We start from the raw sequence: 14,680 nt of genomic DNA on the forward strand, positions 1-14,680 counted from the left end.
CTTTGTAGGACATGGGGAAAGGGCCACAGAGCTACTTGCCCTGGTACACACCGATGTGTGTGGACCATTTGATGTGCAGACTAGGAGTGATTACACCTACTTCATTATCTTTACCGATGATTTGTCTAGGTACGGATATGTGTATCTAATAAAATACAAGTCTGAGGCCTTTGAAAAGTTCAAAGAATTCAGGCATGAAGTAGAGAAGCAGACGGGTAAACCCATTAAGATTCTTCAATCTGATCGAGAAGGTGAATATCTTAGTCAAAAAATTTTGAAATATCTTAAAGACAATGGCATAGTCTCTCAGTGGACCCCTCTTGGAACACCTCAGCTCAACGGAGTATGAAAGGAAGAACATGACTCTATTGGATATGGTTAGATCCATGATGAGCTTCACTGATCTACCCTTATTTCTTTGGAGACATACTTTATTAACTGCCATTCACTTGTTGAATAGGATTCCTTCAAAGTCCGTTCCTACCACACCGTATGAGATATGGTTCGGTAAGAAGTCGAGTTTAGGTTATCTTAAGATTTGAGGATGTTCGGCCTATGTCAAGAGACAGATAGCAGAAAAGTTAGATGATAGATCTATTATAGCTCACTTTATAGGGTACCCAAAAGAATCCATGGGATACTACTACTTTCTATAAGACCATAATGTGATTGTGAGTCAAAATGCCATGTTCTTGGAAAAACAGTTTATCCAGAATAGCAGTAGTGAGAGGTTAGTGAAACTCGAAGAGAAGATCTCTGAAGAGTTTAGAGCTATAGATCCTCAGAAACCCGTAGTCCATGAGCCAGTAGTTGATGTTCCTCTGCCACCTCGTAGATCTAGCAGGATCTTCCCACCTTCTGAAAGGTATATGGGTATGCTTAAGGAGGAAGTAAAAGAAATATTTCTTATGGGAGATAGGAGTCATGGTGATGATCCCAATACCTTTGACGAGGTGATATCTGATATCAATTTCGAGAAATGGTTAGATGCTATGAAGTCAGAAATTAACTCGATGCACTTGAACCAAGTCTGAACTTTAGTGGATCCACTTGAAGGTGTTGTACCTATTGGATGTAAATGGATCTACACAAGAAAGATAGGTATCGATGGTAAGGTAGAGACTTATAAAGCTAGGCTTGTGGCTAAAGGTTATAGTCAGCATGAGGGTATTGATTATCAAAAAATTTTCTTGTCCGTAGCCATGCTGAAATCTATCCGTACTTTTTTTGCTGTTGCAGCTTACTATGATTATGAAATCTGGCAGATGGATGTGAAAACTGCCTTCCTGAATGGATATTTTGAGAAAGATATTTATATGGAGCAGCCTATGTGTTTCACATCCGGTGATGGTGGTCACAAAGTTTGCAAGCTGCAAAGGTCCATATACGGATTAAAACAAGCTTCTCAGAGTTGGAACCATCATTTTGATGAGGCAATCAAATCGTTTGATTTCATCAAAAATGAAAAAGAACCTTATGTATACAAAAGAGTCAGTGGGAGTGCAATCACCTTCCTCGTACTGTACGTAGATGATATTCTCTTCATTGAGAATGATATTCCCATACTAACCATGGTCAAAAGATGGTTGTTCAAGAAATTCTCTATGAAAGATTTAGAGGAAACATCCTATATTCTCAGAATAAAGATCTATAGAGATAGATCTAAATGGATGCTTGACTTGTCACAAAAGCTATACATAGAGAAGGTACTGAAGAGGTTCAGTATGAAAAACTCTAAGAGAGGTCTTTTACCTCTTAGATATGGTATTCATCTTTCCAAGATGATGTATCCGACCACATTTGAGGAGATTCAATGCATGAGTAGGATTCCTTATGCTTCGATAATAGGAAGCCTCATGTATGTCATGCTATGTACTCGACCTGATATTGTCCTTACCGTGAGTGTCCCGAGCAGATATCAGTCAAATCCAGATGATGAGCACTGGATAGCTGTGAAGAACATCTTTAAGTACTTAAAAAAGACTAAGGATCTGTTCTTAGTCTTTGGAGGTGATTCTGAGTTGCAATTTGAGGATGTATTCTTGTTCGATTTACTAGAAGGGTTCTGAGTAATCAATCAATGGAGACTGAGTGTGCAATAGATGTGTAGAACGAATTCTGATTTTAATGTTAGTTGTAGAACTGAATGTCATGCCATGATATAGTACTACAAAGATAATGGCACCATAGCCCTTGCTAAGGAGTCAAGGTCTCTCCAGAAGTCCAAACACATAGAGTACCAATATATGCGTCTATTTCATATCGAGATGCAAAGAGTAGACTCCACGAATAACTTGACAGACCCACTAACTAAATAGTTGAGCCAACCGAAAATGGAAGTCCACCTTGAAAATATGAGACTTAGTTTTATGGCTAATTGGCTTTAGTCCAAGTGGGAGATTGTTAGATGCATGTCCTAAAAGCTAATATGGCTGATACATTATAATATATCTAGAACATAATTTTATACTTAATATATTGATATGATCAATAAAATGAGCAAATTTTATTTCATTCAAGTATAATGTATCCTTGAATCGTCCATGGAATTAGTTTCGATATATATTTTCAAAATATTGAGACTTAGAGACAGGTTTTTAATTTCTAAAGGCTCTCGATCATAGGATCATCATGAGGACGATGATAGATCCAGATAGACTGATATATAAATTACTTCTTTCGCTATAGATGGATCTTTAATCTACTGTGTAGAGACACAGGGTGACAAGTGCAGGTGGTTGTTAGAGAACAACTGGCACTGAGCGTGACTATACGAGAGATCACTTGAATTTCTGTTCAATCATTAGTGATTGTCTCGATACTATAGTTGTGTGACTAATTTTTTGACTTGAGATAGTACTGCTACTCGCAGTGAGGCTACTGGAGTTTGATTGACACATAAACATGGATTTCAATGAGCCTTTGTAGTGGATGTTGGTGACAGTTGATCCACTGTAGGAGTGGGGTGCGCATCAAGATAGGATCTATCGACCTTGATAGAAAGGAGTAGTCCTATGAGATTTGAGAGGCTAAGTCCAAGAATCTGTGGCCACAACAGTGTGATTGATGGAAAAGAAATTCTATAGAAATCATAACTGGACTTGAGCTAATCAATCTATCACATGACTAATGTTGAGGTTTGACGATTTATCTATGACCTACCATCTAGTCGGGACTCACGATAGAGAGACTAAATCATATGTTAACTACATCTAAAGGTTCATTTCAGTTCTACTGAATTATCACTACATATTGCTAGGTGTCACTAATGAATTGTGAGAACTCACTAGGATTATTTTGGATCGACAATCTTTGATTGAGTTAGAGTGAAATTATTTCGACCCATTAAAAAGAGTTTCAATGATATGATGATAAGGATCATTGTATATCTCAATACCAGATAGAATTGAACCTATGAGGTCACACAACAAATGGATTAGGTCTGGAATAAGAAATTGAGCTTATGAACTGTCAATTGGATTTAGAGAAATCTATTGGGTTTATGGTAACCTTGCAAGTACATGGTTGGACCCAATTTCTCTTTTTGTTGGGATTACTTATTTAATAAGATAATTCTAACTTAATTGCCTTCTAATAATCTATATGAATAAGATTCATGAGACTCCAATTATTGGGTGTCTAAGGTTATGGATTATATAAATTAAGGATGCATGACTCTTATGAATCTCTTTGATAGTTATTATGGGATGCCATTTTGATTTGATCAATTTGGGCATGTCCATTAATTAAAGGGCCTTTGGTTTTCATATGGGGTGTCTCTTGGGTGTAAAAGAGGGTGTCTAATTATGGGTGCAAGAGCTTCAATAGTTGGCGCCTAATGGGCTTCCTAATATAAGTTGGATAACTTAAGTTAATAGGAATTCTAATGCAAGTAGGATTTATATTATGAGATTGAATAGGATTCAATCCTTATGTCTATTTAAAGGGACCTCTCCTAAGGTCTCTAGAGCATCAAAACCAGCAGTCCCTCACACTCAAAGGCTCTCCCCACGCCCTCTCTTCCTCTCTCTTTCTTTTCTCTTGGATGTTCTATCTACCTCTTCCTTGAGATGCGCATCTCAAGGAGTTCCACACCCAGAGGAGTTTGGATGCCTCTTTCTTGCTGGTTTCTAGCATTTAGTAGCAGCACATAGTAAAGAAAAACTTTAGAGAAGAGAAGAAAAAGAAGATCAAGGAGAAAGATCAAGTGTTGATCGCGATCCAGGCTTCGTTCAGGTTCAGTAGGCTGAATTTTGGAGAATCAAAATTCAGATTATAGAGGACTATTTCAGATTGATCCTGAGTGGATACTGATAGAGATCAGATACTTGTGTGGCTAATAGAGAGCCTCATCTCTTCCAGATCCAATTTCGAAGAAAGGGATTGTGAAACAGGTATGTGATTTGATCACAATCTGAATTTTAGAAAATAAAGTTTTGAAACACACATACATGCACCAAATCTCGAATTCCAACAAAGTCTTCTTTAGAGAGTGTATAATTTCTTGAGCTAGGAGAATATTTTGATGAATATTCTTTCCTTATACAAAAGCTTCTTGCTCTTCCGAAACAATGGAAGGTAAGATGGGTTTCAACCGATTAATCAAAAGCTTAGTGACTAATTTATAAATAGTATTACATAAACTAATGGACTGAAAGTCATTCACTCCAATAGGACTTACCACCTCCAGAATGAAGGTAATATAACTTATTTTTCAAGAATCAGATAGCATACCATGATGGAAGAAAAATTTGATTGTAGCTACAACATCCTTCTTATTTATATACTAAAAATATTGAAAAAAATTTTTGAAAAACTATCCAAGCCCAGAACTTTATCAAGATGCATATCTTTTAGAACTTCATAAATGTCTTCCTCCATGACAGCTTTAATAGGAGATTCATTCTGTTCGGCTATCATCTAAGTGTACATAATAGGCCATTCAAATTCCTACACACTTGGATCTAGTACCTACCGAGCTTGGAAGTGATGAAGCAGTAAGGATTTAATTGCTTTCATGTCTTCTACCCGATCTCCTTGGGTATTATTCAAGAAATGGATTCTATTATGCCATCTCTTTTAAAAAATTTATGTTAGCATGTCTTTACTTTAGCCAAGTGATGTGTGACTTTTGACGCCAAAACACCTCTTGTAAAAATAAATTTTTCTGATAAGCCCGTAACAAAGCCAATAAATGCATGCGCTTTTAATCCATGAGACCCCGAACTTGTGCTTCTTCCACTTGAAGTTGAAAAATCTGACCACATAATGCTATCCTTGATGGAATAAGTTTCCCACATTTTGTTTCCATAGCTTGATAGCTTTTCTAGTGCTATACAATGGCATAGAAAGCTTAATAACTGGCGAGTGATTTTTTTTATAATGTCAGGCTTGATTTATGACTTCTTGAATGATATGACAAGCAAACCATATCTTCTCAAAATGAAAGGGCACTGGGCCTCTTGAATATTTATTAGAGATGGTAACTAAGCACAGATAGTGGTCTGATATAAATCTAGTAAGGTACTTTATAGTAGATTCAGAGAACAAGTCAACCCATCGATTAGAAGTAAAAGCATAGTCGATTTTCTCGCAAACTCTAGCTAGTCCAAGTCAATTATTGCATGAGGTGTAATGTGTCCCCTAGTACCCCAAATCGACTAGACCACTTTACTAAAGAAAAGGTTTAAATTCATAAATATCTGATCAACACAGAAAAGTTTTCCTCCTTTATTGTCATCAGCATGCAAGATAGAGTTAAATTCACCAACAAGAAGAGAAAGACCCATAGTTTAGACTGACATGACTTCCATCCAAATAGTCCATCATTCCACACCATAGGTGCTAGCATAAATGACACCCAAAATCCTGATTGGCCCATTTGGAACATTGATAATTCCAAAAGCGCCCTGTCTATTAGCATAAGTAAGCCGAACATGTTCCAACCCTTTCCTCCAAGCAATAACAAGTCCCCTAGAAAGATCCTTAGCTAAGATCATACACATATATCAAGAATGTCCCATGAACTTATGGATGCAAGGTAAGGCATGCTCAGAAAGTCTAGCTTCCAAAAAATAGTAAATTTCAAGATTATACTATCTAACAAGAGCTTTATTAAAATTAACAGAAGAAAGTTTTGCTGTCCTTTATAGTTCCAGCTAAGAACTTTCATTGAGATGTTGAAGGCAGATGCTTTACACCCTGCTCAACCCCACAGACTCTTTATATACCTCAAGATTAGCCCTTTTTGTACTAGTATTGAAAGAAGACTTGATTAAGATAGAGAGAAAGATGAGGATGGGCTACCTTATCAAGTTTGTGTTGGAGTTGCTGAAAAAAAAAGTTGATGAGGTTGAAAAGTGTCAACCATTGAAGACTGCATAAGCTGCAACTGATCACTTGGCACTAATTGTTTGCATTATTTTTCTCTCTCTATTAGCTACAACTCAATTATTATTCCCCCACTGACTTTCAAACCTCCTTGTAAACTTTGGCTACACTGCTTTGGTGATTAGATGTTGTCATTTGGACTACCAGTTTCTTAATTTGCTCCATATTATCTTCTATGTCCTCTAAAGCTAGCACTTTAATTAGTTCGTAATGAAGAATTTGAGGGTGACTTAACGTTATCCTGAATTCAGAGGTCGCGACTGCTTCTTTTTATTACTATCCTCTCCTTTGATGTAATACTATCTCCATATTGGGGACATCAACTGGATCCTCAAAGATTATGGAGCATATTTGGAGACAATACCCACCAGTGGATCAACCACAAGCTCCAATTGGGCTTTAGGAGGAGACTTTTTAGTGTTCTTCTTTGCCTGGACCCATGCTGTCTCTGAATATCCACCAACAAGATTTGGGGTTAGGGATCGTTTAGCCTTATATGCCAAGGTAGTAGATAGAGAGGTACTCGAGCTGTCCGGATCCAAGGCACATATGCCGGCTTGAGTTTTGATTCTCGAGCCTTCACACAACCATAGGTATTCATGGGTGCATCAATCTTCCCATGAGCATAAGATCTCAGGTAGCTCCTCATAAGTGAATTGCTGCCACAAGGTCTTAATATTTGCCCTCACCTGAGCTCTTGGGTAGATGGTTTGATTGACATTAATGAGTACAGACTCTAGTGAAGCCCACCTTATAGAGGATTCAGTCCATTCATCTTAGTACAATGGAGCCCCAACCATAGTTGCCAACTTCAAAATCATTTTCTTATCCTACAATTCAAGAGGCAAATCAATAACCTAAGCTAGATCCAGACCTGTCCAACAGTATTCTGCTTGGCTGGAGCTGGGGTCTCTTACTTTCTAGGACCAGTAGTTGGCCAGCCAAGATATAAGGCCCTTTCTGAAGGATTCTCAGTTTAGCCTCCTTGAAAGGGCATTGAAAAATCAATAACCCATCAGATAGGGATGAAACATGAAATTCCCCATGAATGTTCCACCTCAATTTCATCTTTTTTTTTGTACAAATTTTAGAAGGAATCTACGATCAAGAAACTTACCCATAAGAGCCATCTTTCACTGAGCCGAACAGCGATTTATCTCTTTATCTAAAAATTTGATAATCTGAGTAAATATGCTCTCCAAGATAGAGACATCCTCATCAGTGATCTGAGCCATTTTCTATTTGAACCATGTAGGTCTCTATACAACTTGTGCCTATGATAGATGGTCATCTAGCTACTGACCACCTACAGGATAAGCTAGTGTTCATAGAGGTGACCGAGTCACCTCTCTACTGGCACACTTGGCCTCATAATAGAGGTCGACAATGACTCCCTCACCAAACCCGATCTTCCATCGGAATGACCACTCCTCCTCGAAAGAGGAGCATCCTTTGAGAATGACTTAATCCCCCTCTTACTTCATAGATCCGGCCTTATGACCGACTCCAATAGCGAAGCTCTGATTGAATTCGACCTATCAAGATCCATAGTTATTTTCTTCTCCTCGAAATATGAAACCCCGGCTACTTCCTTTCTTTTTCTCTATATCGCTTCAGAACTTCTCTCTTTTAATGAACACGAGCTTGGACGGGATTTCATATTACGAATGGATCATATACCATTTTGCTTTGTCTCATAGTCAACGCTGATTTATAACACAAATACCTAAGGTGATCTAGTTTTCCATCAAGTGAATAAGATAAGCTAGGTACAATGATGTAGCCTTTCAATTGCTTTAATTGGAGATAAGGAAAAGTATATTTTGTAAAACAAACCTACAGCACGACATCCTCTTATTGCTCAGAGGGGTGGAAAAAACATTGCGCAGAGGTGCACTCAGGATCATATATCAGATACTTTAGACTATATAATTTATAGATATTAGATGAGATCAGAGGAAGAACGATTAGTGAAATTTCAATTAGGCAGGTTGCCCAATTTTCCAGACTGAATTCAATTCCGCTTTTATATTGGTCAAGTCGACGTCTGCAAATCTTTTCTTTTTTTTTGGAAATAAAAAACCGAACACCGTGGACGTTGCCCCGCCAGTTGGATTCAAACGCGGCTGACCGGGACCAGAGACATAACTCCTCCGTATTGAATGCACGAGGGACAATGGGACCGCGCAAATCCCACGGTGGATAACACGCCACGCGACCCCTTGTATTTCACCGATTCCCGATCGCGCGCTCTCCACCGTGCATATGCTCCTCGATTTGCCCCGGTTCCAATAATTTCTCGAGACATAACCAACCCAACCAAGTCGGGAAAATACGGGGACCAATTTGGTTTGGGCCTCACTGGCATTGGGTTGACCAGTCCCAAGTCCAGCACCTCCAGCAAGAACCCAGACACCAAGAAGGGGAAAGCAAGAACAAACAAATCTAATAAATTGGAGGCAGTAGCCGCGGCAGCGAGGGAGGGAGATCGCGCAAAGCCGCAAACTGGAACGCCAGCACGCGACCAGATCTCTGATGCCGTCTCCGCTCCATCTCCTCCATTAGGTACCACTCTCTTTTTTCTCTCTCTCGGGTTCAGATCTATCATTCTCTCCGTCCGCAAAGATCCGATCTTTCCAATTCCCAACATTCCCTCTTCCTTCTCTTTCTCCCATTCGAATAATCCTTAGATCTAGACCCATAAAACCCAAGAAAACCTGATGCCTTCCTAGGTGCCCAATTGACCTCCGGGCATCCAGATTCTGGCTCTGCCCAACCGACCCTAAGCTTTTCCAGATCCTGATCCCCCGAAATGGGCCGCCCTCGCCTCCAGAATTCTGCCATCAACCCGATCCAGGAGGAACCCGCGGCCGATGCCGCCTCTTTGGCCGTCGTCGTCGGCAGTGGCGGCCACGACGCGGCCCTCGCATGCATGATCAACTCGGAGGTGAGCGCCGTCCTCGCCGTGATGCGCCGCAACGTCCGGTGGGGCGGCCGCTACGCCTCCGCTGCCGACGACCACCATCTCGAGCACTCCCTCGTCCAGTCCCTCAAGTCCCTCCGCCGGCAGGTCTTCTCCTGGGGGGACACCCGCCGCCCGTGGAAAGCCGTCGACCCCTCGGCCTACCTTGGCCCCTTCCTCGACGTGATCCGCTCCGACGAGACCGGCGCTCCCATCACCGGCGTTGCCCTCTCCTCCGTCTACAAGATCCTCACCCTCGAGGTGCTCGACCAGCGAGCTCCCGGTGCCGAGGCCGCTGTGCACGCCCTTGTCGATGCCGTCACGAGCTGCCGGTTCGAGGTGACCGATCCTGCCTCGGAGGAGGCCGTGCTGATGAAGATCCTGCAGGTGCTGCTCGCGTGCATGAGAAGCCGGGCGTCGGCGCTGCTCAGCAACCAGCATGTGTGCACGATCGTGAACACGTGCTTCCGGGTCGTCCACCAGGCTGGTACCAAGGGGGAGCTGCTGCAGAGGTTCTCCCGCCACACAATGCATGAGCTTATCCGATGCATCTTCTCGCACTTGCCTGGTGTCGGAGATGGCGCAGAGGTACTGATTCTGAGAAAGAAGACCTCTTTTTGCTGGCTCTTTTCTTCTTTAGCTAATATCTGATGGTATCAAGTTGAGGGTTTTGTTCTGTAGATTGGTGGGGTCGACAAGCATCGGGCTGCTGGGATCAAGCAAGTGGAGAATGGAAATGGAAGCGCCAGCTCTGTGACTGACTCTGGAGATGATAATTTTGTAGGGGGGGTGGAGGTGCCGAACGGTGTAAGAATCATGGTGGAGCCATATGGAATTCCTTGCATGGTAGAGGTCTTTCACTTCTTGTGTTCTCTTTTGAACATTGCTGAGCAAATTGGGTTAAGTCCTACGCCCAATACTATTGCTTTTGACGAGGATGTGCCACTTTTTGCGCTTGGGTTGATCAATTCAGCCATTGAGCTGGGAGGTCCTTCTATATGTAAGCACGCAAAACTGCTAGCTTTGGTGCAAGACGAGCTCTTCCGGAATCTGATGCAGTTTGGTTTATCAATGAGCCCACTTATTTTATCGATGGTTTGTAGCATTGTTCTGAATCTTTACCAACACTTGCGAACAGAGCTGAAATTGCAGCTGGAGGCATTCTTCTCGTGTGTGATATTGAGGCTTGCACAGAGCCGGTATGGGGCTAGCTATCATCAGCAGGAGGTTGCCATGGAGGCTCTTGTGGACTTCTGCCGGCAGAAGACTTTTATGGCAGAGATGTATGCTAACTTGGATTGTGATGTAACCTGCAGCAACGTGTTTGAAGACCTTGCCAACCTTCTTTCAAAGAGTGCATTTCCAGTGAACTGCCCATTGTCTTCAATGCATGTTCTTGCCTTGGATGGTCTGATTGCAGTGATTCAGGGAATGGCCGATAGAATAGGCAATGCACCTCCACGTTCAGAAGAACCTATGGAGCTTGAGGAATATACTCCATTTTGGACAGTCAAGTGTGAGGATTATTCTGATCCTGACCATTGGGTTAAGTTTGTTCGGTGCAGGAAGTATATCAAGAGGAGGCTGATGATTGGTGCTGATCACTTCAACAGGGACCCAAAGAAAGGGTTGGAGTTTCTGCAAGGAACCCATCTCTTACCTGAAAAGCTCGACCCCCAGAGTGTGGCATGCTTTTTCAGATACACTGCTGGCTTGGATAAGAACCTTGTCGGGGATTTCTTAGGCAACCATGACGAGTTTTGTGTTCAGGTTCTTCACGAATTTGCTGGGACCTTTGATTTCCAGGACATGAATCTTGATACTGCTTTGAGGCTCTTTCTGGAGACATTCCGGCTGCCAGGTGAATCGCAGAAGATACAGAGAGTTCTTGAGGCTTTCTCAGAGAGATACTTTGAACAGTCACCACAAATTCTTGTCAACAAGGATGCTGCCCTCTTGCTGTCATACTCGCTTATCTTGCTTAACACGGATCAGCACAATGTGCAAGTGAAGAAGAAGATGACTGAAGAGGACTTCATTCGGAACAACCGCCACATAAATGGTGGGCATGACCTCCCAAGGGAATTCTTGTCAGAGCTCTACCATTCAATCTGCAGGAATGAGATAAGAACCATCCCTGAGCAAGGCATTGGTTTTCTTGAGATGTCTCCCAGTCGTTGGATTGACCTGATGAGGAAGTCGAAGAAAACATCTCCATACATTGTCTGTGATTCTCGGCCATACCTTGATCATGACATGTTCGCCATCATGTCGGGCCCTACTATTGCTGCAATATCGGTGGTGTTTGATTATGCAGAACATGAAGAAGTTTTTCTAACATGTGTAGATGGGTTCCTAGCTGTTGCAAAGATATCTTCCTTCCATCATCTTGAGGATGTATTGGATGATCTAGTTGTGTCCCTCTGCAAATTTACAACCCTTTTGAACACTTCTTTGGTTGAGGAACCGGTCATGGCCTTTGGCGATGACACCAAAGCTAGGTTAGCAACAGAGACAGTTTTCAACATAGCTAATAGGTATGGTGACCATATACGCACTGGCTGGAGAAATATGCTGGACTGCATCTTAAGGCTACACAAGCTTGGCCTTCTTCCCGCTCGTGTTGCTAGTGATGCAGCTGATGATTCAGAATTGCCTTTGGATCCGAATCAAGGGAAGCCTGCTCCCAGCTCTCTTTCCATGTCTCATGTTCCAGTTATGGGTACCCCTCGTAGATCCTCGGGGTTAATGGGAAGGTTTAGCCAACTCTTATCTCTTGACACAGAAGAACCAAGATCACAGCCAACTGAACAACAACTTGCTGCTCACCAAAGAACTCTTCAAACAATACAGAAGTGCCACATAGACACTATATTCACAGAAAGCAAGTTCCTACAAGCTGATTCACTGTTGCATCTTGCCAGGGCACTAATTTGGGCAGCTGGCCGGCCTCAGAAGGTAACCAGCTCACCTGATGATGAAGACACAGCAGTTTTTTGCTTGGAGCTGCTAATTGCCATTACATTGAACAACCGAGATAGAATTGTGCTTCTCTGGCAGGGTGTTTATGAGCACATTGCCAGTATAGTTCAGTCTACTCTGATGCCATGTGCACTTGTGGAGAAGGCAGTTTTTGGACTACTCCGCATTTGCCAGAGGTTACTGCCCTACAAAGAGAACCTGGCTGATGAGCTCTTAAGGTCACTGCAGTTGGTTTTGAAGCTTGATGCCCGTGTAGCAGATGCTTATTGTGAGAACATCACACAAGAAGTCACACGCCTAGTTAAGGCAAATGCTACTCATATAAAATCTCAGATGGGTTGGCGGACTATCACATCCTTGCTTTCCATCACAGCTCGCCATCCAGAGGCTTCAGAAGTAGGGTTTGAGGCATTGGTGTTTATCATGTCCGAAGGGGCTCACCTTTCACCAGCCAATTATATTCTGTGTGTAGAAGCCTCAAGACAGTTTGCAGATTCTCGGGTTGGACTAACAGATAGATCTGTCCATGCATTGGATCTGATGGCGGAATCCCTGAATTCTTTAACTCGCTGGTCTCGTGAGACTAGGGAAGCAGGCCAAGAAGCTGAGAAGATATCAGAAGGAATCAGGGAGATGTGGCTCAGGTTGGTGCAAGCATTGAGGAAAGTGTGCCTGGATCAAAGAGAGGAAGTGAGGAATCATGCCCTGTTGTCATTGCAGAGATGCCTGGTGGGAGCAGAAGGAATTTCCCTCTCATCATCATCTTGGACACAGGCTTTTGATCCTGTTATATTCACAATGCTGGATGACTTGCTGGAGATTGCTCAAAATCATTCGCAAAAAGATTACCGGAACATGGAGGGAACCCTTTTGCATGCCATGAAGTTACTTTCCAAGGTCTTTTTGCAGCTGTTACAAGAACTCCATGGACTGAGCAGCTTCTGCAAGCTGTGGCTGGGAGTTCTTAGCAGGATGGAGAAGTACATGAAGGTTAAGCTGAGAGGCAAGCGAAGTGAGAAGCTGCAAGAATTGATCCCGGAGCTCCTTAAAAACACACTGCTTGTGATGAAGGCACGTGGGATCCTTGCAAAGAGGAGCACAATAGGTGGAGATAGTTTGTGGGAGTTAACATGGCTTCATGTAAACAACATTGCTCCATCTTTGCAGTCACAAGTGTTCGCAGGACAGGAATTGGAGCAGGAGGTGGATGCCAAGCCAAAGGAATCTGGTACTCCTATAGAACCTAACAGCAGTAGTTCTAGGCCCCAGGACGAGGCACCAGCAGATCAGTCTGGAGGCTAAGATCATGTTTGATGAGTTTGGTTTGTAAAACTTATGAAAATCTTCTATGAAGCAAAATTTAGTGGCCACTGCTGCAAGGTAAAGAGGAAATAGATTGGTGAGTACCCTGCAGGTATCATATATACAATTTTTTGTGTGGTTTCTTGTAATTTTTTGACCGTCAGCTACTCTTATCTTGTTTATAACGGGTGTCATTGCTTTTTGTCCATGAAAGCACGACGTTAGATCCTAATGTTGCTCCGACATCTGAGACTTAGTTGTTTCTTTTTATGTTTTTATGTGAGTATTTGCAAGTGTTCATTGGAACAGTGGATGTTGTAAAATTCTTTTTTGGAGGTTCTAGATGAACTTAGAATATGGATAGATTTTTGCTTTGCCAAAGCAAACTATACAACTAGACAGTTTTTTGCATGTGGCAGTCGTGGCTGCTTACATGACCTGCCTAGGCACTGGCCTTAACATTTTGCATCATATATGAGCATGGAGGACAAAATTAGTTTATTAATTAGTACTGGATGTTGCCAAGTCTATACTTCCCATTAACTTATTGCATCTGATAAATATGTTGTTTCATTTTTTGGATTATTACTGTTTTTCAGGTTTCTTCTTATACTTATTATTATTCTCAATTAATTTTATTCTTATTATTGTTGCTATTATTGTTATTGTTGTTATTATTGCTACTGTTATTATTGTTGTTGTTATTGTTATTATTATTGTTGTTATTGTTATTGTCGTCGTCGTCGTTGTTACTATTATATTGTTGTTGTTGCTGTTGTTCTTGTTAATGTTATTATTTGTTGAGCTTCTATGACCTCTACATGCCCCCCTATGTACCTGTTGGTGCGAAAATCTGCTTGCGCCGGAGAAGCTGGAGTCGGGGAAGCCGCGGTCGCTACCGGGACCTGCAAAGGAAGTCTAAACCGGAGGTGGGGTTGCTCCGGCAAGATCCTCCGACGCTCAAGTCAGTTCTCTGCCTCAACAAGAATGGAGTGCTCGAACGGAAAAATTTGCAGAGTTTTGAGATAAGAAATGAGCTTATAG

The 14,680-nt window shown here is 42.0% G+C and overlaps 1 protein-coding gene across 1 annotated transcript; it reads left to right on the forward strand.

Annotated features, from left to right (window-relative positions):
- The first annotated feature begins 8,801 nt into the window (after positions 1-8,801).
- On the forward strand, positions 8,802-13,944 carry LOC140855606 (ARF guanine-nucleotide exchange factor GNOM-like). The gene is made up of 2 exons (XM_073251711.1): positions 8,802-9,940; positions 10,034-13,944. The coding sequence occupies exons 1-2, from the start codon at positions 9,203-9,205 to the stop codon at positions 13,634-13,636; spliced, it is 4,341 nt and encodes a 1,446-aa protein (XP_073107812.1). The 5' UTR covers positions 8,802-9,202; the 3' UTR covers positions 13,637-13,944.
- The last annotated feature ends 736 nt before the right edge of the window (positions 13,945-14,680 follow it).

This window comes from Elaeis guineensis, chromosome 2, assembly GCF_000442705.2.
Source record: "Elaeis guineensis isolate ETL-2024a chromosome 2, EG11, whole genome shotgun sequence".
Lineage (NCBI taxonomy): Eukaryota > Viridiplantae > Streptophyta > Magnoliopsida > Arecales > Arecaceae > Elaeis > Elaeis guineensis.